Source organism: Aegilops tauschii, chromosome 7, assembly GCF_002575655.3.
Source record: "Aegilops tauschii subsp. strangulata cultivar AL8/78 chromosome 7, Aet v6.0, whole genome shotgun sequence".
NCBI classification, from domain to species: Eukaryota; Viridiplantae; Streptophyta; class Magnoliopsida; order Poales; family Poaceae; genus Aegilops; species Aegilops tauschii.
Window position 1 is genome coordinate 114,023,481 of NC_053041.3, and position 24,845 is coordinate 114,048,325.

The 24,845-nt window shown below is 43.2% G+C and overlaps 1 protein-coding gene across 1 annotated transcript; it reads left to right on the forward strand.

The window, feature by feature from the left end:
* Positions 1-20,405: 20,405 nt before the first annotated feature.
* Positions 20,406-23,200, forward strand: LOC123494869 (protein FAR1-RELATED SEQUENCE 5-like). The gene is made up of 3 exons (XM_073503780.1): positions 20,406-20,411; positions 20,886-22,612; positions 22,690-23,200. The coding sequence occupies exons 1-3, from the start codon at positions 20,406-20,408 to the stop codon at positions 23,198-23,200; spliced, it is 2,244 nt and encodes a 747-aa protein (XP_073359881.1).
* Positions 23,201-24,845: the final 1,645 nt, after the last annotated feature.

The window sequence follows — 24,845 nt, forward strand, 5'->3', positions numbered from 1 at the left end:
AATGAACATAGATGCGCTTATAGAGAAAATTAAACCTAAATTCACAGTAAATTTCATAAAATTTACTGTGAATTTAGGTGAAATTCCCTGTATAAGGGCATCTATTTTCACTTTAAGAGAAGCTCAACAAGGCATAGAGGGACGGGCTTATAAACTGGTGTGAGCGCCCTTCGGTTGGCGAGGTGGGACTAAACACTGGCCGCAAATAGGACCAGCCCTTTAGTCCCGGTTTGTGGTATGAACCGGGACTAAAGGGTGGTGGGCCAGGAGCGTGGCCCATTGGTCCTGGTTTGTCCCACCATCCGGGACCAAAGGGTCCGGACGAACCGGGACCAATGCCCCCACGAGGCCTGGCAGGCCCCTGGCCGCACAAACCGGGACCAACGCTCGCATTAGTCCCGGTTCGTGACTGAATCGGGACTAATGTGAATATTGCCCTGTGACCAAAGCCCAGTTTTCTACTAGTGTAGTGGGGTTGGGTGTGTGGAACAGAACATTGGTTTTCTGCTCTCTTTTCTATTTCTTATGTTCTTCTACTGTCTTCTCACACAATAGCTTGGTTTAGTCAATCATTACTTTGTCTTGTCAATTTGTTCTTTCACTACTTTGCTTCTCGAATATAGTCAAACATTACTTTGTATGTTCATTTTGTTCTTGTTGAGGCTTTCATTGCCCTCTTTTTTCAAGAATACTAGAGTTTCGTAATTTTTGCCAGTCTTCTTTTGGCGATATGAAGCCGTTTCTTCGTCGAGATGGATCAGTAACAACTGTGATTTTCCACGACCAAAAGACATGTGGCTCTAGCCCCCGTACACGTATGTGTATGAAATGTAGCGCTATTTTCCAAAATGACAACTCACTATGTCCAGTAGATATAAAATCTTGGCGTGTTGGGAGATTTGACCCTGCAAACGACAAAAGATACCGCCACACAACTATAGCCATGGACGTCACGCAACAGACATCGAGGACGTGCTATTTTTGTCACTATGGCAATGCGTGCGAGACTAGATGTTCGAAACTACATCTTGTTTTTCACTTTACATTCTTTGTTTTGTGTTAGAAAAAATATTGATTATTCTAGCCCCAAATATTAATTCTCATCAATACACTTCCATGCTACCACCACACTTATAGAACAATTAATTATATATTATTATCACAGGCACAAATATCTTTGCTACTTGTGCAGCCTGTCGCTCGATGACTACTTTTGGTTATATCATCTTGAACCATCAGAGTAGTCCTGTTCGCCTATTTTAGCTAGGGACTCATTTGGTCTTCTTTGGATTATTTGATACGGTGGGGTGGGTGGAGCAGAAAATAGGGTTTCTCTTTTCTTGCCAAGTTTTTCTACTCTATCTTCTTGCACAAGGGACCTAGTGAAGGAAATATGCCCTAGAGGATTCCTTATTTTATGATAAATGTTTATCATTCATGCTAGAATTATATTAACCGGAAACTTAGTACATGTGTGAATACATAGACAAACATAGTGTCACTAGTATGCCTCTACTTGACTAGCTCGTTGAATCAAAGATGGTTAAGTTTCCTAGCCATAGACATGAGTTGTCATTTGATTAACGGGATCACATCATTAGAGAATGATGTGATTGACTCGACCCATTCCGTTAGCTTAGCATTTGATCGTTTAGTATGTTGCTATTGCTTTCTTCATGACTTATACATGTTCCTATGACTATGAGATTATGCAACTCCCGAATACCGGAGGAACACTTTGTGTGCTACCAAACGTTACAACGTAACTGGGTGATTATAAAGGTGCTCTACAGGTGTCTCCGATGGTACTTGTTGAGTTGGCATAGATCGAGATTAGGATTTGTCACTCCGACTGTCGGGGAGGTATCTCTGGGCCCTCTCGGTAAAGCACATCACTATAAGCCTTGCAAGCAATGTGACTAATGTTTTAGTTGCGGGATGATGCATTACGGAACGAGTAAAGAGACTTGCAGGTAACGAGATTGAACTAGGTATTGAGATACCGACGATTGAATCTCGGGCAAGGAACATACCGATGACAAAGGGAACAACGTATGTTGTTATGCGGTTTGACCGATAAAGATCTTCGTAGAATATGTAGGAGCCAATATGAGCATCCAGGTTCCGCTATTGGTTATTGACCGGAGACGTGTCTCAGTCATGTCTACATAGTTCTCGAACCCGTAGGGTCCGCACGCTTAACGTTCGGTGATGATCGGTATTATGAGTTTATGTGATTTGATGTACCGAAGGTAGTTCGGAGTCCCGGATGTGATCGGGGACATGACGAGGAGTCTCGAAATGGTCCAGACGTAAAGATCGATATATTTGACGACTATGTTCGGACACCGGAAATGTTTCGGGAGGTTTCGGACATTTACCGGAGTACCGGTGGGTTACCGGAACCCCCCGGGGAGTATATTGGGCCTAATGGGCCCTAGTGGGAGAAGAGGAGGGGCGGCCAGGGCAGCCGCGCGCCCCCTCCCCCTCTAGTCCACGTTGGACAAGGAGGGGGGCGGCGCCCTCCTTTTTCCTTCTCTTCCTCTCTCCCTTCCTTCCCTTCTCCTACTCCTACTAGGAAAGGAGGAGTCCTACTCCTGGTGGGAGTAGGACTCCCCCCCCCTTGGCGCACCCTCCTCCTGGCCAGCCGCCTCCCCCCTAGCTCCTTTATATACGGGGGCAGGGGCACCCCAAAGGCACAACAATTGATCATTGATCTTTTAGCCGTGTGCGGTGCCCCCGTCCACCATAATCCACCTCGGTCATATCGTAGCGGTGCATAGGCAAAGCCCTGCGTCGGTAGCATCATCATCACCGTCATCACGCTGTCGTGCTGACGGAACTCTCCCTTGAAGCTCTGCTGGATCGGAGTTCGTGGGACGTCATCGAGCTGAACATGTGCTGAACTCGGAGGTGCCGTGCGTTCGGTACTTGGATCGGTCGGATCGTGAAAACGTACAACTACATCAACCGCGTTGTTCTAACGCTTCCGCTTTCGGTCTATGAGGGTACGTGGACACACTCTCCCCTCTCGTTGCTATGCATCACCATGATCTTGCGTGTGCGTAGGAATTTTTTTGAAATTACTACGTTCCCCAGCAGTGGCATCCGAGCCAGGTTTATGCGTAGATGTTATATGCACGAGTAGAGCACAAGTGAGTTGTGGGCGATACAAGTCATACTGCTTACCAGCATGTCATACTTTGGTTCGGCGGTATTGTTGGATGAAGCGGCCCGGACAGACATTACGCGTACGCTTACGCGTACGCTTACGCGAGACTTGTTCTACCGACGTGCTTTGCACACAGGTGGCTGGCGGGTGTCAGTTTCTTCAACTTTAGTTGAACCGAGTGTGGCTACGCCCGGTCCTTGTGAAGGTTAAAACAACACTAACTTGACGAAATATCGTTGTGGTTTTGATGCGTAGGTAAGAACGGTTCTTGCTCAGCCCGTAGTAGCCACGTAAAACTTGCAACAACAAAGTAGAGGACGTCTAACTTGTTTTTGCAGGGCATGTTGTGATGTGATATGGTCAAGGCATGATGCTATATTTATTGTATGAGATGATCATGTTTTGTAACAGAGTTATCGGCAACTGGCAGGAGCCATATGGTTGTCGCTTTATTGTTTGCAATGCAATCACCCTGTAAATGCTTTACTTTGTCACTAAGCGGTAGCGATAGTCGTATAAGCAATAGTTGGCGAGACGACAACGATGCTACGATGGAGATCAAGGTGTCGCGCCGGTGACGATGGTGATCATGACGGTGCTTTGGAGATGGAGATCAAAGGCACAAGATGATGATGGCCATATCATATCACTTTATATTGATTGCATGTGATGTTTATCCTTTATGCATCTTATTCTGGTTTGTTTGACGGTAGCATTATAAGATGATCTCTCACTAAATTTCAAGGTAAAAGTGTTCTCCCTGAGTATGCACCATTGCCAAAGTTCGTCGTGCCGAGACACCACGTGATGATCGGGTGTGATTAGCTCAACGTTCATCTACAGCGGGTGTAAGACAGTTCTGCACACGCAGAATACTTGGGTTAAACTTGATGAGCCTAGCATAGCAGATATGGCCTCGGAACACTGGAGACTAGCATAGCGTGAATCATATAGTAGATATGATCAACATATTGATGTTCACCATTGAAAACTACTCCATCTCACGTGATGATCGGACATGGTTTAGTTGATTTGGATCACGTGATCATTCAGATGACTAGAGGGATGTCTATCTAAGTGGAAGTTCTTAAGTAATATGATTAATTGAACTTTAATTTATCATGAACTTAGTCCCGACAGTATTTGCATATCTACGTTGTAAATCAATAGCTCGCGATGTTGTTCCCCGTTTATTTTTTATATGTTCCTAGATAAAAATAAGTTGAAAGATGTTAGTAGCAAAGATGCGGACTAGCTCCGTGATCTGAGGATTATCCTCATTGCTGCACAGAAGAATTATGTCCTTGATGCACCGCTAGTTGACAGAACTATTGTAGGAGCAGATGCAGACGTTATGAACGTTTTGACAAAATCTTGGTATGATGACTACTTGATAGTTTAGTGCATCATGTTTTACGGCTTAGAACCGGGACTTCAAAAATTCTTTGAACGCCACGGAGCATATAAGATGTTCCAAGAGTTGAAATTGGTATTTCATACTCATGCCCGTGTCGAGAGGTATGAGACCTCTGACAGTACTTTGCCTACAAGATGGAGGAGAATAGCTCAGCTAGTGAGCATGTGCTCAGAATGTCTGAGTACTACAATCACTTGAATCAAGTCGGAGTTAATCTTCCAGATAAGATAGTGATTGACAGAGTTCTCTAGTCACTATCACCAAGTTACTAGAACTTCGTGATGACCTATAATATGCAAGGGATAACGGAAACAATTCCCAAGCTCTTCATGATGCTGAAATCGACGAAGGTAGAAATCAAGAAAAGCATCAAGTGTTGATGGTTGACAAGACCACTAGTTTCAAGAAAAGGGCAAAGGGAAGAAGGGGAACTTCAAGAAGAACAGCAAGCAAGTTGCTGCTCAAGTGAAGAAGCCCAAGTCTGGACCTAAGCCTGAGACTAAGTGCTTCTACTGCAAAGGGATTGGTCACTGGAAGGAGAACTGCCCCAAGTATTTGGCGGATAAGAAGGATGGCAAAGTGAACAAAGGTATATTTGATATACATGTTATTGATGTGTACTTTACTAGTGTTTATAGCAACCCCTCAGTATTTGATACTAGTTCAGTTGCTAAGAGTAGTAACTTGAAACGGGAGTTGCAGAATGAACAGAGACTAGTTAAGGGTGAAGTGACGATGTGTGTTGGAAGTGGTTCCAAGAATGATATGATCATCATCGCACACTCCCTATACTTTCGGGATTAGTGTTGAACCTAAATAAATGTTGTTTGGTGTTTGCGTTGAGTATGAATATGATTTGATCATGTTTATTGCAATAAGATTATTCATTTAAGTTAGAGAATAATTGTTGTTCTGTTTACATGAATAAAACCTTCTATGGTTATACACCCAATGAAAATGGTTTGTTGGATCTCGATCGTAGTGATACACATATTCATAATATTTAAGCCAAAAGATGCAAAGTTAATAATGATAGTGCAACTTATTTGTGGCACTGCCGTTTGGGTCATATTGATGTAAAGCGCATGAAGAAACTCCATGCTGATGGGCTTTTGGAATCACTTGATTATGAATCACTTGATGCTTGCGAACTATGCCTCATGGGCAAGATGACTAAGACTCCGTTCTCCGGAACTATGGAGCGAGCAACAAACTTGTTGGAAATAATACATACTGATGTATGCAGTTCAATGAGTGTTGATGCTCTCGGCGGGTATCGTTATTTTCTTACCTTCATACATGATTTGAGCAGATATGGGTATATCTACTTGATGAAGCATAAAGTCTGAAACATTTGAAAAGTTCAAAGAATTCAGAGTGAAGTGGAAAATCATCGTAACAAGAAAATAAAGTTTCTATGATATGATCATCGAGGAGAATATTTGAGTTACGAGTTTGGTCTTCATTTGAGACAATGCGGAATAGTTTCGCAACTCACGCGACACGGAACACCACAGCGTAATGGTGTGTTCGAACGCCGTAATCATACTTTACTAGATATGGTGCGATCTATGATGTCTCTTACTGATTTACCACTATCGTTTTGGGGTTATGCTTTAGACACGGCTGCATTCACGTTAAATAGGGCACCATCGAAATCCGTTGAGACGACGCCTTATGAACTGTGGTTTGGCAAGAAACCAAAGTTGTCGTTTCTTAAAGTTTGGGGCTGCGATGCTTATGTGAAAAAGCTTCAACCTGATAAGCTCGAACCCAAATCGGAGAAATGTGTCTTCATAGGATACCCAAAGAAGACAATTGGGTACACCTTCTATCACAGATCCGAAGGCAAGACATTCGTTGCTAAGAATGGATCCTTTCTAGAGAAGGAGTTTCTCTCGAAAGAAGTGAGTGGGAGGAAAGTAGAACTTGATGAGGTAACTATACCTACTCCCTTATTGGAAAGTAGTTCATCACAGAAATCTGTTCCTGTGACTCCTACGCTAATTAGTGAGGAAGCTAATGATGATGATCATGTAACTTCAGATCAAGTTACTACCAAACCTCATAGGTCAACCAGAGTGAGATCCGCACCAGAGTGGTACGGTAATCCTGTTCTGGAGGTCATGTTACTTGACCATGACAAACCTACGAACTATGAGGAAGCGATGATGAGCCCAGATTCCACGAAATGGCTTGAGGCCATGAAATCTGAGATGGGATCCATGTATGTGAACAAAGTGTGGACTTTGGTTGACTTGCCCGATGATCGGCAAGCCATAGAAAATAAATGGATTTTCAAGAGGAAGACGGACGCTGATAGTAGTGTTACTATCTACAAAGCTAGACTTGTCGAAAAAAGGTTTTGACAAAGTTCAAGGTGTTGACTGCGATGAGATTTTCTCACTCGTAGCGATGCTTAAGTCTGTCCGAATCATGTTAGCAAATTGCCACATTTTATGAAATCTGGCAAATGGATGTCAAAACTACGTACATTCCTTAATGGATTTCTTAAAGAAGAGTTGTATATGATGCAATCAGAAGGTTTTGATGATCCTAAAGGTGCTAACAAAATGTGCAAGCTCTAGCGATCCATCTATGGACTGGTGCAAGCATCTCGGAGTTGGAATATATGCTTTGATGAGTTGATCAAAGCATATAGTTTTATACAGACTTGCGGTGAAGCCTGTATTTACAAGAAAGTGAGTGGGAGCACTACAACATTTCTGATAAATATATGTGAATGACATATTGTTGATCGGAAATAATGTAGAATTTTTTGGAAAGCATAAAGGAGTTTTTTAAAGGAGTTTTTCAAAGAAAGACCTCGGTGAAGCTGCTTACATATTGAGCATCAAGATCTATAGAGGTAGATCAAGACGCTTGATAAGTTTTTTCAATGAGTACATACCTTGACAAGATTTTGAAGTAGTTCAAAATGGAACAGTCAAAGAAAGAGTTCTTGACTGTGTTACAAGGTATGAAATTGAGTAAGACTCAAAGCCCGACCACAGCAGAAGATAGAGAGAGAATGAAAGTCATTCCCTATGCCTCAGCCATAGGATCTATAAAGTATGCCATGCTATGTACCAGACCTATTGTATACCCTGCACTGAGTTTGGCAAGGGAGTAAAATAGTGATCTAGGAGTAGATCATTGGAAAACGGTCAAAATTATCCTTAGTGGAATAAGGATATGTTTCTCGATTATGGACGTGACAAAAGGTTCATCCTAAAGGGTTACGTCGATGCAAGTTTTGACACTGATCCAGATGACTCTAAGTCTCAATCTGGATACATATTGAAAGTGGGAGCAATTAGCTAAAGTAGCTCCGTGCAGAGCGTTGTAGACATAGAAATTTGCAAAATACATATGGATCTCAATTTGGCAGACCCGTTGACTAAACTTCTCTCACAAGCAAAACATGATCACACCTTAGTACTCTTTGGGTGTTAATCACATGGCGATGTGAACTAGATTAATGACTCTAGTAAAGCCTTTGGGTATTGGTCACATCACGATGTGAACTATGGGTGTTAATCACATGGTGATGTGAACTATTGGTGTTAAATCACATGGCGATGTGAACTAGATTATTGACTCTAGTGCAAGTGGGAGACTGAAGGAAATATGTCCTAGAGGCAATAATAAAGTTATTATTTATTTCCTTATTTCATGATAAATGTTTATTATTCATGCTAGATATGTATTAACCCGAAACTTAGTACATGTGTGAATACATAGACAAACAGAGTATCACTAGTATGCCACTACTTGACTAGCTCATTGAATCAAAGATGGTTAAGTTTCCTAGCCATAGACATGAGTTGTCATTTGATTAACGGGATCACATCATTAGAGAATGATGTGATTGACTTGACCCATTCCGTTAGCTTAGCATTTGATCGTTTAGTATGTTGCTATTGCTTTCTTCATGACTTATACATGTTCCTATGACTATGAGATTATGCAACTCCCGAATACCGGAGGAACACTTTGTGTGCTACCAAACGTCACAACGTAACTGGGTGATTATAAAGGCGCTCTACAGGTGTATCCGATGGTACTTGTTGAGTTGGCATAGATCGAGATTAGGATTTGTCACTCCGACTCTCGGAGAGGTATCTCTGGGCCCTCTCGATAATGCACATCACTATAAGCCTTGCAAGCAATGTGACTAATGTGTTAGTTGCGGGATGATGCATTACGGAACGAGTAAAGAGACTTGCCGGTAACGAGATTGACCTAGGTATTGAGATACTGATGATCAAATCTTGGGCAAGTAACATACCGATGACAAAGGGAACAACGTATGTTGTTATGCGGTTTGCCCGATAAAGATCTTCGTAGAATATGTAGGAGCCAATATGAGCATCCAGGTTCCGCTATTGGTCATTGACCGGAGACGTGTCTCGGTCATGTCTACATAGTTCTCGAACCCGTAGGGTCCGCACGCTTAACGTTCGGTGACGATCGGTATTATGAGTTTATGTGATTTGATGTACCGAAGGTAGTTCGGAGTCCCGGATGAGATCGGGGACATGACGAGAAGTCTCGAAATGGTCGAGATGTAAAGATCGATATATTGGATGAATATGTTCGGACACCGGAAATGTTTCGGGAGGTTTCGGACATTTACCGGAGTACCGGGGGGTTACCGGAACCCCCGGGGAGTATATTGGGCCTAATGGGCCCTAGTGGGAGAAGAGGAGGGGCGGCCAGGGTAGCCGCGCGCCCCCTCCCCCTCTAGTTTGAGTTGGACAAGGACGGGGGCGGCGCCCCCCTTTTTCCTTGTCTTCCTCTCTCCCTTCCTTCCCTTCTCCCACTCCTACAAGGAAAGGAGGAGTCCTACTCCCGGTGGGAGTAGGACTCCCCCCTTGGCGCGCCCTCCTCTTGGCCGGCCGCCTCCCCCCTAGCTCCTTTATATACAGGGGCAGGGGGCACCCCAAAGGCACAACAATTGATCATTGATCTTTTAGCCGTGTGCGGTTCCCCCCTCCACCATAATCCACCTCGGTCATATCGTAGCAGTGCTTAGGCAAAGCCCTGCGTCGGTAGTATCATCATCACCATCATCACGCCGTCGTGCTGACGAAACTCTCCCTCGAAGTTCTGCTGGATCGGAATTCGTGGGACGCCATCGAGCTGAACGTGTGCTGAACTCGGAGATGCCGTGCGTTCGGTAGTTGGATCGGTCGGATCGTGAAGACGTACGACTACATCAACCGCGTTGTTCTAACGCTTCCGCTTTCGGTCTACGAGGGTACGTGGACACACTCTCCCCTCTCGTTGCTATGCATCACCATGATCTTGCGTGTGCGTAGGATTTTTTTTGAAATTACTACGTTCCCCAACACCTAGACCTGGTGTGTGGTCAAATATTATTTTGCATGTTCAATTTGTTCTTGTTGAGGCTTTCATTGCCCTGTTTTTTTAAGAATACTGGAGTTTGGTAATTTGTGACGGTCTTCTTTTGGTTATATGAAGCCGTTTCTTCATGGAGACAGATCAGTGACAACCGTGATTTTCCACGACCGAAAGACATGTTGTTGTAGGCTCCGTACACGTATGTGTATGTATGAGACGTGGTGCTATTTTCCAAAATGACAGCTCACTATGTCCAGTAGATATAAAACATTGGCGTGTTGGGAGATTTGACCCTGCAAGCGACCAATGATACTGCCACACAACTATAGCCATGGACGTCACGCAATGGACATCCAGGACGCGCTATTTTTGTCGCTATGGCAATGCATGCGAGATTAGGTGTTCGAAACCACGTATTGTTTTTCACTTTACATTCTTCGTTTTACATGCTAGCACCACACTTATAGATCTTTTTTTGTATGTTCATTTTGTTCTTGTTGAGGCTTCCGTTGCCCTGTTTTTTAAGAATACTAGAGCCTGGTAATTTGTGACGGTCTTCTTTTGGCGATATGAAGCCGTTTCTTCGTCGAGACAGATCAATGACAACTGTGGTTTTCCACGACCAGAAGACATGTGGTTCTAGGCTCCATGCATGTATGTATGAAACGTGGCGCTATTTTCCAAAACGATAGCTCACTATGCCTGTAGATATAAAACCTTGGCGTGTTAGGAGATTTGACCCTGCAAACGACAAAAGATACCGCCACATAACTATAGCCATGGACATCACGCAATAGACATCGAGGACGTGCTATTTTTGTCGCTATGGCAATGCATGCAAGATTAGGTGTTCGAGACTACATCTTGTTTTTTCACTTTACATTCTTCGTTTTGTGCTAGATATATCTTTACAACTTGTGTAGTCGGTCGCTCGATGATTTTTAGTTATGTCATCTAGAGGTCTGGCTGTATTACGGCCCATGGGTGCCTCACTTTATCGGAAGCTGGCCCAGGTAGGTTGGCCCTAGGCCCTCTGGGTCGGTTATGTCATGGACCGACTATCACGGCCCATGGCCCCCTACAATAAGAGGGACCTGGAGGACTTTGGGTAGATGACAAGGCGATCGACGGGCTCATCCATAACCTACTAGGATAATGTAACCCTAGACCTCCAGTGCCCATATAAGCCGGAGCTAGGTTAGTCGACGTGATAGAGAAGCATAAAGTTATTTCTCAATCGCTCGATCATTGTAAATCCTATACACAAGCAATATACATGAGCATGAAATAGGTTTTACCTCCTCTACGAGGGCTTGAACCTAGGTAAATCCTTCCATGTTTCCCATTCGATCTTCTCGCCTAGCCAGAGTACCATATCGAGGGATCTACTGAAAAATACTCCAACAAAGTCCTTTCAAGAAATAAATTATGCCGATTTAGAGAGGGAGAATTATACTGTCGAACCAAAATTCAAAGTACTCACCGTTGCGGAGAGACGGGGCTGGGCATAGGAGATGGCTAGCGAGAGGCAGGCGCGCGTAATCGAAGCTGGGGGAGAGTATTTATTGTTATCGAAGAAGGAGCAGGGGAGAGCGAGGTGAAGGCGACTAGGGAGAGAAGGAAAAGAGGGAAAGTTTGGGTGCAAAAAGGAGGAGAAAGATGGAGGTTTTGGCTTGCTGATGATGAAGGCTGAAGAAGCTTTGAAACTGATTGATGAGGCTAACGTTGTGGCATAACCGTTGGTGTTGTGTTTTTTTACTACCACGCCCTTTTCTTTTCATCTACTCCCTCCGTTCCAAAATAGATGACTCAACTTTGTACTAAAAGTTAGTGCAAAGTTGATCAATATCGACACAGACTATGGGAATCCAAGTTTGTAGGAATCCTGGTTTAGCATATGAATTCATTGAGGATAACAATATATGTATTTCTCAATATCGACACAGACTATAAGGCAGAATCGATTTTAGTGCATTCGTGAGATCACAAAAGATAGCCCTGGCGCGAGTTGCCCGTTCCAGATGTAAAAATCTAAATCAATGTAGTATGCAATCAATGCATTGTTCAGCATCCAACGCAATGCACCAAATATTTAACCTCATGGAGTGTTAAGAAAGCAAGGTTGTTAAAGATACTAACCTCCATAGGGAGATAATTCGGCCTTTGCTGATTACCCACTTGCAAGCAAGGTAATGTGTTGTGCTGAATACTGAAACCATATGTCTGTAGAAGTATTGCACCACAATCTTCACAGTACCACGATCATAACAGGGAATCTAGCATAGGAAAACCAACCATGTACGCGATCAATGCCGACCCAGTAATAACGCCATCAGATCAAAAGATGTAAGAATATCAACAAACACCAATCCAATGAACATTCTTTATCAGAGTTAAAAAGTTAAAAGCAAGGTATAGCCACATCAAACCCGGCAGTACATATTTCATACTCAGTTTAGAAGCTAGAAAAGAAGAAATGCTCATCATTATAGATACAAACAATAGTTCCATAAAATGTTACTACCATCGGTTGACTTTTTCCGCATAAAATAGTGTCCTCACTATCAAACTTAGCAGAAAGGTTTCCCCATAACCTGACTTTGATTTCATATGAGGAGAGGCAACATGTGTGCTTTGAACATTCTTATCTCTTGGTTATATAGTGGCCACTATATAACCAAGAGATCAGAATGTTCAAAGCACACATCACTAGTAGAAAAAGGGTCAAATGTCAAGCACATTAGTGCTGGTTTGATTTTGAGCCGGCACTAATGTGTGCATTAGTACCGGTTCCAACAGCTAGCCGGCCGCTCTCATTAGTACCGGTTTGTGGCTAACCTTTAGCACCGGTTCGTGCCACGGACCGGTACTAAAGTGAGTGGTGGTAGGATGTTGTTAGTCCGGGGCCCCTCCAGCACCTTTAGTACCGGTTCGTGGCACGAACCGGTGCTAAAGGTCGTCGTACATAAACCCTTCGTCCACCCGAGCTCGCTCTGTTCTTCCCCTTTCCCCTCTCCTCTCTGTTCTTCCCCTCTTCCTCTCGAGCTCATCACACATTTTTCCCAAAATTTGTCAAGATTTGAAGGCCCCCATCCATTCAAATGATCACAAAGGTTAGCAACTTTGTCCTTACATCTCTCATTGCTAGATTAGCTCTTCAATGCTTTGTACAGTGATTAATTTATGAGTTTAGTAATTTGGAAGGAAATATATGTGCTAGTATTTGATTTATATGCAATTTGAGGTCAAAAATAACACTTAGTTTGCATATGTAGGTGTGGTTTACTTAGTGCCTTCTAAATCTCCGTCGTAACCACTGTCGATCGCCTGCACCGTCCCTTTGCCGGCACCACCTTGTGGTGAGCCACTTGTTCATGAATGTTTTACATTACCAAATTGATGTTTGTGTGATTTGGATATATAGTTACTCGTATAATTATGTTACTCATACGTTGTTTGTTATACATAGTGCCATGGTTTTGATATCCGTCCCCATCGGCCCTCGTCCTTGTTATGATTCGGATGTGGTATATTCTCTTTTAAAACTAGTTGTTGCATTTCGTGTTTATGACAAATTATTATGCCCATCAAGTTGACACAGATATTTTTATCTAGGAGGTTTGTGAACCAGAAATTCCAACCGACCCTATTGTCGAGAGGTTAAATTTAGTTGAAAGAGAAAACGAGTATTTGAAAGAAAAATTGAAAAGAATTGAGGGGGAGAAGATGGAATTGGAGTTGCATGTTGCTGATGTCGTCGATGATCACAAGATCAAGATGGAGAAAATGCGCTTGAAGATTAGGAAGATTAGAAAATATGCCATTGATAGTGAGGCTTGGTATCATTATGCTCTTGGATCAATTGTTACCTTAGTTGCGATCTTGATCGCATTTGTTGTTGAATTTAAATGCTTTAGTTAGAGAGTTATTTGTTTGTTGCATTTAAGTGTTGTATGAACTTTATGTATGAACTTGTATTAATTTGGTCTTTTTGGTGTTGTGTAATGAAGATGAGCCGACAATGGATGTACGATGACTGATGCTCTCCCGAGTTCATTAATGGCGTGCAAACTTTTCTGCTTGCAGCTGAGGCAAACAAGCGGGCGGATGGTTTTATGCCTTGTCCATGTGCTGTCTGTAAGAATGATCACAATTAATCTACGTCAAGAACCATTCACGTCCACCTGTTTAAGTCCGGTTTCATGCCCCACTATAATGTTTGGACCAAGCACGGAGAAAGAGGGGTTATGATGGAAGACAATGAAGAAGAAGAGGACGACGACAGCCATCCTGGCTATGGGTTCCCTGAATACGATGATACAACAATGGGGGAAGAAGCTGAGCCGGCAATGCGGGAAGAAGCTGAAGAAGAGGCATCAGATGAGCCGGCTGATGATCTAGGTCGGGCCATTGCCGATGCAAAGAGAAACTGCGCAAGTGATTTGGAGAAGAAGAAGTTGCAGCGCATGTTAGAGGATCACAAGAAATTGTTGTACCCGAATTGCGAAGCTGACAAGAAAAAGTTGGGCACCACACTGGAATTGCTGCAATGGAAGGCAGAGAATGGTGTATCTGACAAGGGATTTGGAAAGTTGCTGGTAATGACAAAGAATATGCTTCCAAAGGACAACGAATTGCCCGAGAGTACGTACGAAGCAAAGAAGGCTATCTGCCCTCTAGGGTTAGAGGTGCAGAAGATACATGCATGCCCTAATGACTGCATCTACCTGGTGATGTCGAGGGCGAGCCCCCCAGGAAGAAGATTCCTGCCAAGGTGATGTGGTATGCTCCTATAATACCACGGTTGAAACGTTTGTTCCAAAACAAAGAGCATGCCAAGGCGACGCGATGGCACAGAGAAGACCGTAAGAAAGACGGAAAGTTGAGAGTACCCGCTGACGGGTCGCAATGGAGAAAAATCGAGAGAAAGTATGGGAAGGAGTTTGCAGATGACGCAAGGAACGTATGGTTTGGTCTAAGCGCAGATGGCATTAATCCTTTTGGGGAGCAGAGCAGCAACCATAGCACCTGGCCTGTGACTCTATGTTTGTATAACCTTCCTCCTTGGTTGTGCATGAAGCGGAAGTTCATTATGATGCCAGTGCTCATCCAAGGCCCTAAGCAACCCGGCAACGACATTGATGTGTACCTAAGGCCATTAGTTGAAGAACTCTTACAACTGTGGAATGGAACGGGTGTACGTGCGTAGGATGAGCACATGGGGGAAGAATTTGACCTAAAGGCGTTGCTGTTCGTGACCATCAATGATTGGCCTGCTCTCAGTAACCTTTCAGGACAGACAAACAAGGGATACCGCGCATGCACGCACTGTTTGGATGATACCGACAGTATATATTCGGACAATTGTAGGAAGAATGTGTACCTGGGACATCGTCGATTTCTTCCGAGCAGGCATCCCGTAAGAAAGAAAGGCAAGCATTTCAAAGGTGAGGCGGATCACCGGACAAAGCCTCGCCATCGTACTGGTGCTGATGTACATGATATGGTCAAGGATTTGAAGGTAGTCTTTGGAAAGGGTCCTGGCGGACAACCTGTTCCGAATGACGCTGACGGACTCGCACCCATGTGTAAGAAGAAAGCTATATTTTGGGACCTGCCCTATTGGAAAGACCTAGAGGTCCGCTCCGCAATCGACGTGATGCACGTGACGAAGAATCTTTGTGTGACCCTGCTTGGCTTCTTGGGCGTGTATGGAAAGACAAAAGATACACCTGAGGCACGGGAGGACCAGCAACGTATGCACGGAAAAGACGACATACATCAGGGTCATGCCAGCTACGCTCTTACCAAAGAAGAGAAGGAAATCTTCTTTGAATGCCTACTCAGTATTAAGGTACCGTCTGGCTTCTCATCGAATATAAAGGGAATAATAAACATGGTAGAGAAAAAGTTCCAGAACCTAAAATCTCATGACTGCCACGTGATTATGACGCAACTGCTTCCGGTTGCATTGAGGGGGCTTCTACCGGATAACGTTCGATTAGCCATTGTGAAGCTATGTGCATTCCTCAATGCAATCTCTCAGAAGGTAATCGATCTAGAAACCATACCAAGGTTAGAGAATGATTTGGTGCAATGTCTTGTAAGTTTTGAGTTGGTGTTCCCACCATCCTTCTTCAACATCATGACGCACATCCTAGTTCACCAATGCGAAGGGATTAACGTTTTGGGTCCTGTATTTCTACACAATATGTTTCCCTTTGAGAGGTTAATGGGAGTCTTAAAGAAATATGTTCATAACCATGCTAGGCCAGAAGGAAGCATCTCCAAGGGCCATCACAATGAGGAGGTCATTGAGTTTTGTATTGACTTTATTCCTGACCTTAAGCCGACTGGTGTTCCTGAATCGCGGCATAAGGGCAGACTGGAGGGAAAAGGCACGCTAGGAGGGAATCAACTAATATGTATGGACAGACATTCTCTCACTGAAGCACACTACACAGTTCTACAGAATTCCGCCTTGGTGGCTCCGTATATGGATGAACACAAGAATTTTCTACGCTCCAAACACCCGGAGCGGTCTGATGACTGGATTACACGTGAACAAACCAGGAGTTTCGCCGGCTGGTTGCAGACACGTACCATGCATGACGCCTCTATTGAAGATGACCTGTACTCGCTGTCCCAGTTACCATCTTCGAATATAATGACTTTCAAAGGGTACGAGATAAATGGTAATACATTTTACACGATCGCCCAAGATAAGAAGAGCACCAACCAAAACAGTGGTGTCCGCTTTGATGTAACAACCAAGACGGGAAAGGAAACATATTATGGTTACATAGAGGACATATGGGAACTTGACTATGGACGTGGTTTGAAGGTCCCTTTGTTTCGGTGCAAATGGGTCAATATGACACGAGGCGGGGTAACGGAAGACCCGCAGTATGGAATGACAACAGTGGATCTCAACAATCTTGCATATGCAGACGAACCATTCGTCCTAGCCAATGATGTGGCACAGGTTTTCTATGTGAAGGACATGTCTACCAAGCCGAGAAAAAGAAAAGATAAAGAAGCTAATGCATCATACGATGAGCCAAAGCGCCACATAGTTCTTTCTGGGCAGAGAAACATCGTGGGAGTGGATGACAAGACAGACATGTCAGAAGATTATGAAAAGTTTGATGAAATTGCTCCATTCACAGTGAATATTGACCCGAGCATCCAGTTAAATGATGAAGATTTTCCATGGCTACGGCGCAAAGGGACACACGCGAAGAAAAAGTTTCACACCCAAAGATCTGGGATGTGATCGGCTTCACTATCATCACTTTCTTCTGTGTTTCACACCCAGGAGGGAATCTCTGTAATAGTTAGGGTAGTTATGTGTTTTGGCATTTGAAACACGAAGAAATTTTATGTGCAAACAAATTCTTTCATGCATTTACTGTTTTTTTCAGCTAAATGACCCTGAAATTGAAAAGCATTTCAAATGAATTTAGAAAAGGTTGAAAGTTGGCATGGTATCATAATTTCACCCACATAGCATGTGCAAAAAAGTATAGAGGGTTACCGCAAAAACTGGATGCACTTCGTGTACAAAATGGACAATCTCTTTCGAAGTATCAGGGTTTCGGACGAAAACTCATCTGTTACAAAGGCATTTCATTTTTTAAATAACCTAAGCATTACCAAATTGAATATAATGATAAAACGCACTAATATTAAACATAAAAAAAGAATCACTGAAAAATCTATTTTCAAAGTTAAGTTATTCACAAACTAGTGATTCACACAAATTTCAAATAATTCAAAATTTAAACTATTCAAATTTGAAAACTACCGGCACTAACAGAAAGTTTGTAATTTTTTGTACCTAAAGCAAAAAATATTCACAAAAAAACTCTAAATACAACAAAAAACAACTCAAAAATAAATAAACCAAAAATAAATAAAGCAAAAAAATCAGAAAATAAAAAAGCCCACCTATTGGGCCAGAGCGGCGTACATACGACTAGAAACCCAACCTGTAGTTGGGCCAGGATGCAGGCCCGCGAGCCCAGTAGGCCCACAGGCAGAGTGGGAGAGGTAGGCCCAGAAGGCCTGCTTTTGAGAGGAGCTCAATGGAGTGCCCGCGCCGGGGCTTATAAACTGGTGTTGGCGCTCCTCAACTAGCGAGGTGGGACTAAACTTCCGCGCCCCTCGCCTGGCAGCGCACTCCCTTTAGTACCGGGTCGTGGCTCCAACCGGTACTAAAGGGGGGTCTTTAGTACCGGTTGGTGCCACCACCCAGTACTAAAGGGGGTGCGCTTCCCGTCGCTTCGCCTGGCCAAAACAGACCTTTAGTACCGGTTTGTGGCTCCAACCGGTACTAAAGGGGTGTTCTATATAAGAAAACACTTCAAAAAAAAAATCAGTTTCTCATCCCTCCCTCTGCTTCTTTCTCCTCTACCCCGTCGCCGCCGCCCCTCGTCGCCGCCCCCGTCGTCGTCCGTTGTCGTCCCCGTCGCCGTCGTCGCCCCGGCCGTCCCCGTCCCCGTCGTCCCCGTCGCCGCGCCCCGCCCCGTCGTCCCATCGTCCCCGCCCCGTCCCCGTCTCCGTCGTCGCCGCCCCGTCCCCATTCCCGTCGTCACCGCCCGTCTCCGTCCCCGTCGCCGCGCCTCGCCGGTGAGCTCCTGCCCCGGCCGCCATGTCCACACACACACACACATATAGTTTTTTAGTTTTTTAGTTATAGATATTTTTTCTGTTTTTTAGTTATAGAAATATCTATAGAAATGTTAGAAATTTTTCTGTTTTTTAGTTACAGAAATATTAGAAATGTTAGTTATATAGAAATGTTATAAATTTTTTCTGTTTCTTAGTTATAGAAATATTTATAGAAATGTTAGCAATTTTTCTGTTTTTTAGTTATAGAAATATTAAAAATGTTATAGAAATGTTAGTTATATATATAGAAATGTTAGAAATTTTAGAATTAGTTTTAGCTAGATGAATTAGATTAATGTTAAATTGTTAGAATTTGCACATAGAATTTTAGTTATCACAATCCAATCATTTAAAAAATGTTACTTTTTGCGGGCATATAGTATTTGTTCTCGATGATGCCCGGCCCGCATCCTTGCCGTCGACCCGTTCGCAATGACGTCCGGCTGACCCATGTCCGGGACTGGGCTCCACCGGGCTGGCACTGGGAGGTGCTACCTGGAGGGGCGCGCCGCTTGGTGAGGAACCCGGCCTCGGGTCCCGTCGTCGACCCTAGCTAGCTGTTAATAAGTGTATAGGGTTTACGGTTAGTTGATTAGTGTTATGCACATGCCCGCTTAATTTATACATGCAAACTTATGCGCATGCAGGTACCACTGGATCTTGTTAGACATTAAAGTTGAAGAAGAAAAAGTTGAAGTACTGGACTCACTACTTAAAAAAGAAAGTGACTACAGCATCGTGAAGGGGATAGTCAACAGGTAATTTCAATCATTATTAACTATATCTCGACCTATTTAGTTCGTCATTTCCTGATATGAACTATTTAATAACCCCTTTATTAATTTTCTTTGCTGGCGGGAAGGGCTTGGGCAAAGTTCATCAAGGTGACTCCAGGAAAATGGCGAGAAAAGCTATTTTGGTATCGACCCAAGGTAAGTAATTAAGTAGTACTAGCTAGCTAGCTACCATCTCTTTAATTCTTGTTTCAATACCATTAATTAATTATCATGCTTGATTAATTATTACCTGATTAAATTCAATTCTCATAAAGGCCCTGAAGCAGGCGCCGGGTACTGATCTGTGTGCATTCTACGTTTGCCAGAACATTCGCATGATGGCGTCCGAAAGGAGCAGATCTGATAGACAGGACTGGGTACGTTTGTCAGAAACTATTCACAAATTTTTACACCATTATCGATATCTAGTCACACAACTAATACACATGCATATTGATCTCCTTCTTAACAGTTCAGAGAGGTGCGGGAGCAACTCCTACCAACGGATCGCATACTAGCACTTCAAGAGGAAATAGCGGGATTTTTGCACGACCAGGTCATAGATCCCAAAGGAGAATACTATTACCCGCTACCGCCCCCATGAACCACTTGTCATCGTGCTCCGAAGGCACCAAGGCAACATGTAGGACAAATTGTATATATATATATATACATGTGTATGTGTGAATAATTAATGGTGGTTGTGAGACATTCGATTATATATATATATATAGGCAACATATCTCGTGAATCCGAGCTATTTGTGTGTCCGTGTATCCCTTTTCTTTTCACCCCCACGATCTTAATCGTACGAATTATCAGAGTTTGTGGTAATTTTACACTTACACGCCCGCCCTCCGACTAAAAGCAGCAACTTAATTTTGCAACAACACCCCAACTTCTGTATGCGTCGTGCGCCGCCGCCGCTGCCGAACTGCACGTACCTCTCATCTCGATCGACTTGATCCTGACGTGCGCCGGCACCCACCCGGCCGCCCCCATGCAGGTAGCATCCCAATCCTTTACGTGCTCCTCTACTCCCATGTTAACACTTAACATGAACCAGACAAGCACCAACAAGTGCCCCATGCTTGTACTTCCCCGATCTGATCCATCTCATGTATAACTGAAATATTCTGCTGCAGCGGCGACTAGAGACGGACAAGTAGCAAGTACCCCTTGCAATCAGAGACACGCGGGCATCAAAACTTTGAGTTGAAACAACCGACAAATTCAGTCCTTGTGTATACATAGTGTATTTTGAAAGGCTAATTGTGTAGTTACATGTGCAGAAGTATGGATCCAATCAATAACATTCAAATGCATATGAGCCCGGGGGGATTTAGTACGCCCAAAAAGAACACAGCCATACCTCTCTTTGTAAGTTCAGTTTGCAGTAACAACTGAAACTATGCATGCATTTGCCAAAAAATACTGAACGCATGAAGTTACTTATTTCCGTTTATTCTTGACATTGCAGTCTTCTTCTTTTACACCTGAATGTGATGAGCATTTGAAGCCTAAAGTGGGTATGACATTTGAAGGACTCGAGGCCGTGGCGAAGTTCTACAAGGCATATGCACATCAATCAGGTTTTGGCGTTCGTATTGGACAGCAGAAAAAGATTGAGAATAAGGTGGTCCGGACTAAGCGTTTCATGTGTAATAGAGAAGGATTCAAGTCAAAAGATATTAAGGAGATTAATGACCCCTTGAGGAAAAGACGTAAGCAGACAGACACGCGATGCGGTTGTGATGCCCATATATTTGTTAAACTTTGTGGGGAGAACACCTACAAGATAGACTCATGGATTGAGCATCATGTTCATGGTCTTGTATCACCTGATAAGCGTCATTTGATCAGATCCAATCGTAGAGTTAGTGAGAGGGCAAAGAATACTTTATACACATGTCATAAAGCAAGCATTGGAACCTCCCAGGCATACAGGCTCCTGCAAGTTAGCGAGGGTGGAATTCCGAATGCTGGGTGCACAAAGAGGGACTTCCAAAATTACTATCGCGGACTCAGGTATAAAATCAGAGACGCAGATGCTCAAATGTTTGTGGCCCAATTAGCTAGAAAGCAGGAAGTGAATTCAGCATTTTTCTATGATTTTGAGGTGAATGATGAGGGGAACCTGGTGCGTGTGTTCTGGGCGGATGCCACAAGTAGGAAGAACTATAGTCACTTTGGTGATGTGATATCCTTCGATTCTACATACACCACTAATCAGTACAACATGATATTTACACCATTTACAGGGGTTAATCATCACTTACAAAGTGTCCTTTTTGGTGCTGGATTCTTATCAAATGAGAAGGATGAGTCATACATTTGGTTATTTCAGACCTTCCTAAAAGCAATGGGAGGGGTAGCACCTAGACTCATCATAACTGATGAAGCTGCTAGCATCAAGAATGGTATTGACAAAGTTCTTCCAGCCACTATGCATAGGTTATGCATGTGGCATATAATGGAAAAGGTGCCTGAAAAAGTTGGACCTTTGATTAGAGAAGATTCTGAATTTTGGCCGAGGTTGAACTCATGTGTTTGGGGTTCAGAAACTGCAAGTGAGTTTGAATCACAATGGAATTCCATCATTACAGATTTTGGGTTGGAGGATAACGAGTGGTTAGCTAAGAGGTTTACCATTAGAGATACATGGATACCAGCCTACTTTATGGATATATCTCTTGCGGGCTTGCTCCAAACCACTTCAAGGTCAGAAAGTGCAAATTCTTTTTTCAACCATTTCATTCATCGTAGGCTTGCTTTTGTTGAGTTCTGGCTTAGGTTCGACACGGCTTTAGAATGCCAACGTGAGGAAGAATTAATGGCAGACAATAGAAGCATGCATACCACCCCACAACTATTTACGCCATGGACAATGGAGAAACAAGGTAGTGAGGTATTCACATATGAGGTATTCGAGAAATTTCAGCTACAAGTTATTGCTGCTAGAGATCATTGTTGTGTTCAGGGTATTGCACAGGGTGTGGGGTTAAAAATGGTGACCCTGAGAGGTCGATCTGATAAGGTTAGGGAGGTCTCCTATGACACTACAACCATGATAGCAAATTGTCCGTGCAAGTTATTTGAGTCAATCGGTATTCCATGTCGACATATTATCCAGGTGTTGAGGATTGAGAACCAAAACGAGCTTCCCAACTACTACATTATGAAAAGATGGAAGAAACGGTGCAAGAGGTAAAAAATGCACGTCAATCAATTTCTTATTGTAATTTCAAAATCATAGGACTAACAATATCTTTTTTCCTTTTCAGGGAGAATGTTTATGATGAACAGGGGAACCTACTAGAAGAAAAGCCCACAGATTCACTAGATGCAGCCACGAGAAAGAAGATTTCGACTGTACGTGATAAGATGGAAGAGCTGATTCAAAAGGCAAAGCACTCAAATGAAGGCATGGACTTCTTAACATCAAGTGTGTTGAGCATTGAGGCGCCTTTAGACCAAATGGTCCCTACAGCCACACAGAACACTAGGCAAGAGGAATATGAGGCTTTTATTGGTTGTAATATTCCTACAGAAGTTCATATACATCCACCAACTGATGTTCGTACCGTGGGGAGATGCAAAAGAATAAAGAGTGGAAAGGAGATCAAGGAGGGTGATAGGAAAAGGAAGGACAAAGAAGCAAAGTTAAAGGTTGCACGCTTGTGCAAGACATGCAAGCAAATGGTGTTTCATGATAGTCGCAATTGTCCAAGCAAAACTATTCAAGGGAAAAGGAGCTTGATTGCGGAAGATGTGCAACCAAATGGTGCTTCCTGATATGAAAAATTGTCCAAGAAAATAATGATTTAATCTATGTTATATTATTTGCAATTTGATATACTGAAGTCATATAATGGATCAGAATTTGTGTTATATCCAATTAAAGTTTAGTTGATTTCTGACAAGTTATGATGCTTGTCAAATTGTTACAGAATATTGAACATATGTATCCACTTAATCTTTTTCTACCAAGTATGGAAGCATGATGACATTTCTGGTTTCTATGTAACTTGAGAGGCTGTATAGTGGCAGTACATGCAATTTTATTGCCCCTTCATATATGTTAGATGGTTAAATATGAAGCTGAAGTTCAGGATTTCAAATGTTGACCATGCTTGCTGTTGCACCAATATTTTTCCTCAGACTAGCATCGTACAAGGACAAACAATGCAATTTTGTCAATATATTTGATCAACCAAGACCTAGGGCAAATGTTCAATAAAATTTTCATAGTGTCGCGTCGCTTATATGTTTGATCTCAAAACTGAACAAACACATCACAAGCCACTTCTTGTAGTTCAGAAGCTTTACTGAACAGTATTTGCTTCAACCACGATAACTCAGAAAGTTTCAACACATAATGTATCTAGTCACTTCATGGGAACCTTTCAAACTGACTTTTTGCTTATGGCATTGATCTCAAAACCGGACAATGATGTTGCAGACCACTTCCTTTAAGTAAAAAGGTTGCTGATCACTACATGTTTTGACCACATGAAGTCACCTATTTTTTTCAATGCATAACTGAACTAGTCACCGAATTTTTTCACAGTAGCAGCGAAGGCTTTTTTCTTCAAATCATCAAATGCCAAGCAAACTGACAGGAATTTCACTAATGTGACTATGTGAGCAAGAATTGCACTAGTACAATCTGTTACTCCAGCCTACAGCTTCAGGATATAAGCAAACTGACTTCATATAGGATACAAGCACTGCACTAGTACATCTTCGGCATGCCTACATCTCTACAGGCTACAGGCTATAAGCAAAGCAATTAAGCATGACATGCCATTAAGCATCGCACTAATACATCTGCTACAGTCAAGAAACAGCTTCCTACAGACGTCATGCTACAACATCGGGACTGTCGTGGTTGTAGGAGGCTATCTAGGGGGTGTTGGCGCCGCATTTGAGACGAGTCGTCACCGTCACGGAACCATCAATTCGCCATGGCTTCGTCGTTGAGACGGCCGCCGGATCTCCGTTGTTGTCGTTGGTCGCCGTTGTCGTCCCTTCTTGGTTGCCGTCGCCAACGGACTTCATGGGAGCCGTCCAGCCCAAGGTTGCTATCGCACGAGGGCTTGGGTTGGGATTTAGGTTTTGGAGCGATGGCGTGCGGGATTTGGCAGCAGAGGATCAGAGGATTTGGGGAAGCACGAAACGACTTGGGGACCTCGGTTGAGGATCGTGGAGGACAGACTTTTGGGGGGTTTGCTGCAAAATAAATGGTTGTTAGGTCCAAAAGCGGGCGGCTAATTGTAAATGTTCCTGTTGCTGCACGGGAGGCGCATGATTTAGTGTTAATGGCTGAGATCACAGGGATACATGGATACACAATAAGCTCGGATTAATTCACGAGATATGCTGCCATATATATATATATATATATATATATATATATATATATATATATATATATATA

What these genes read in the sequence shown, in the direction of transcription:
- LOC123494869 (XM_073503780.1), top strand. An exon ending in TGGAAGAAACGGTGCAAGAG is followed by an intron (nt 22,613 to 22,689) that starts GTAAAAAATGCA and finishes TTTCCTTTTCAG; the next exon opens with GGAGAATGTTTATGATGAAC.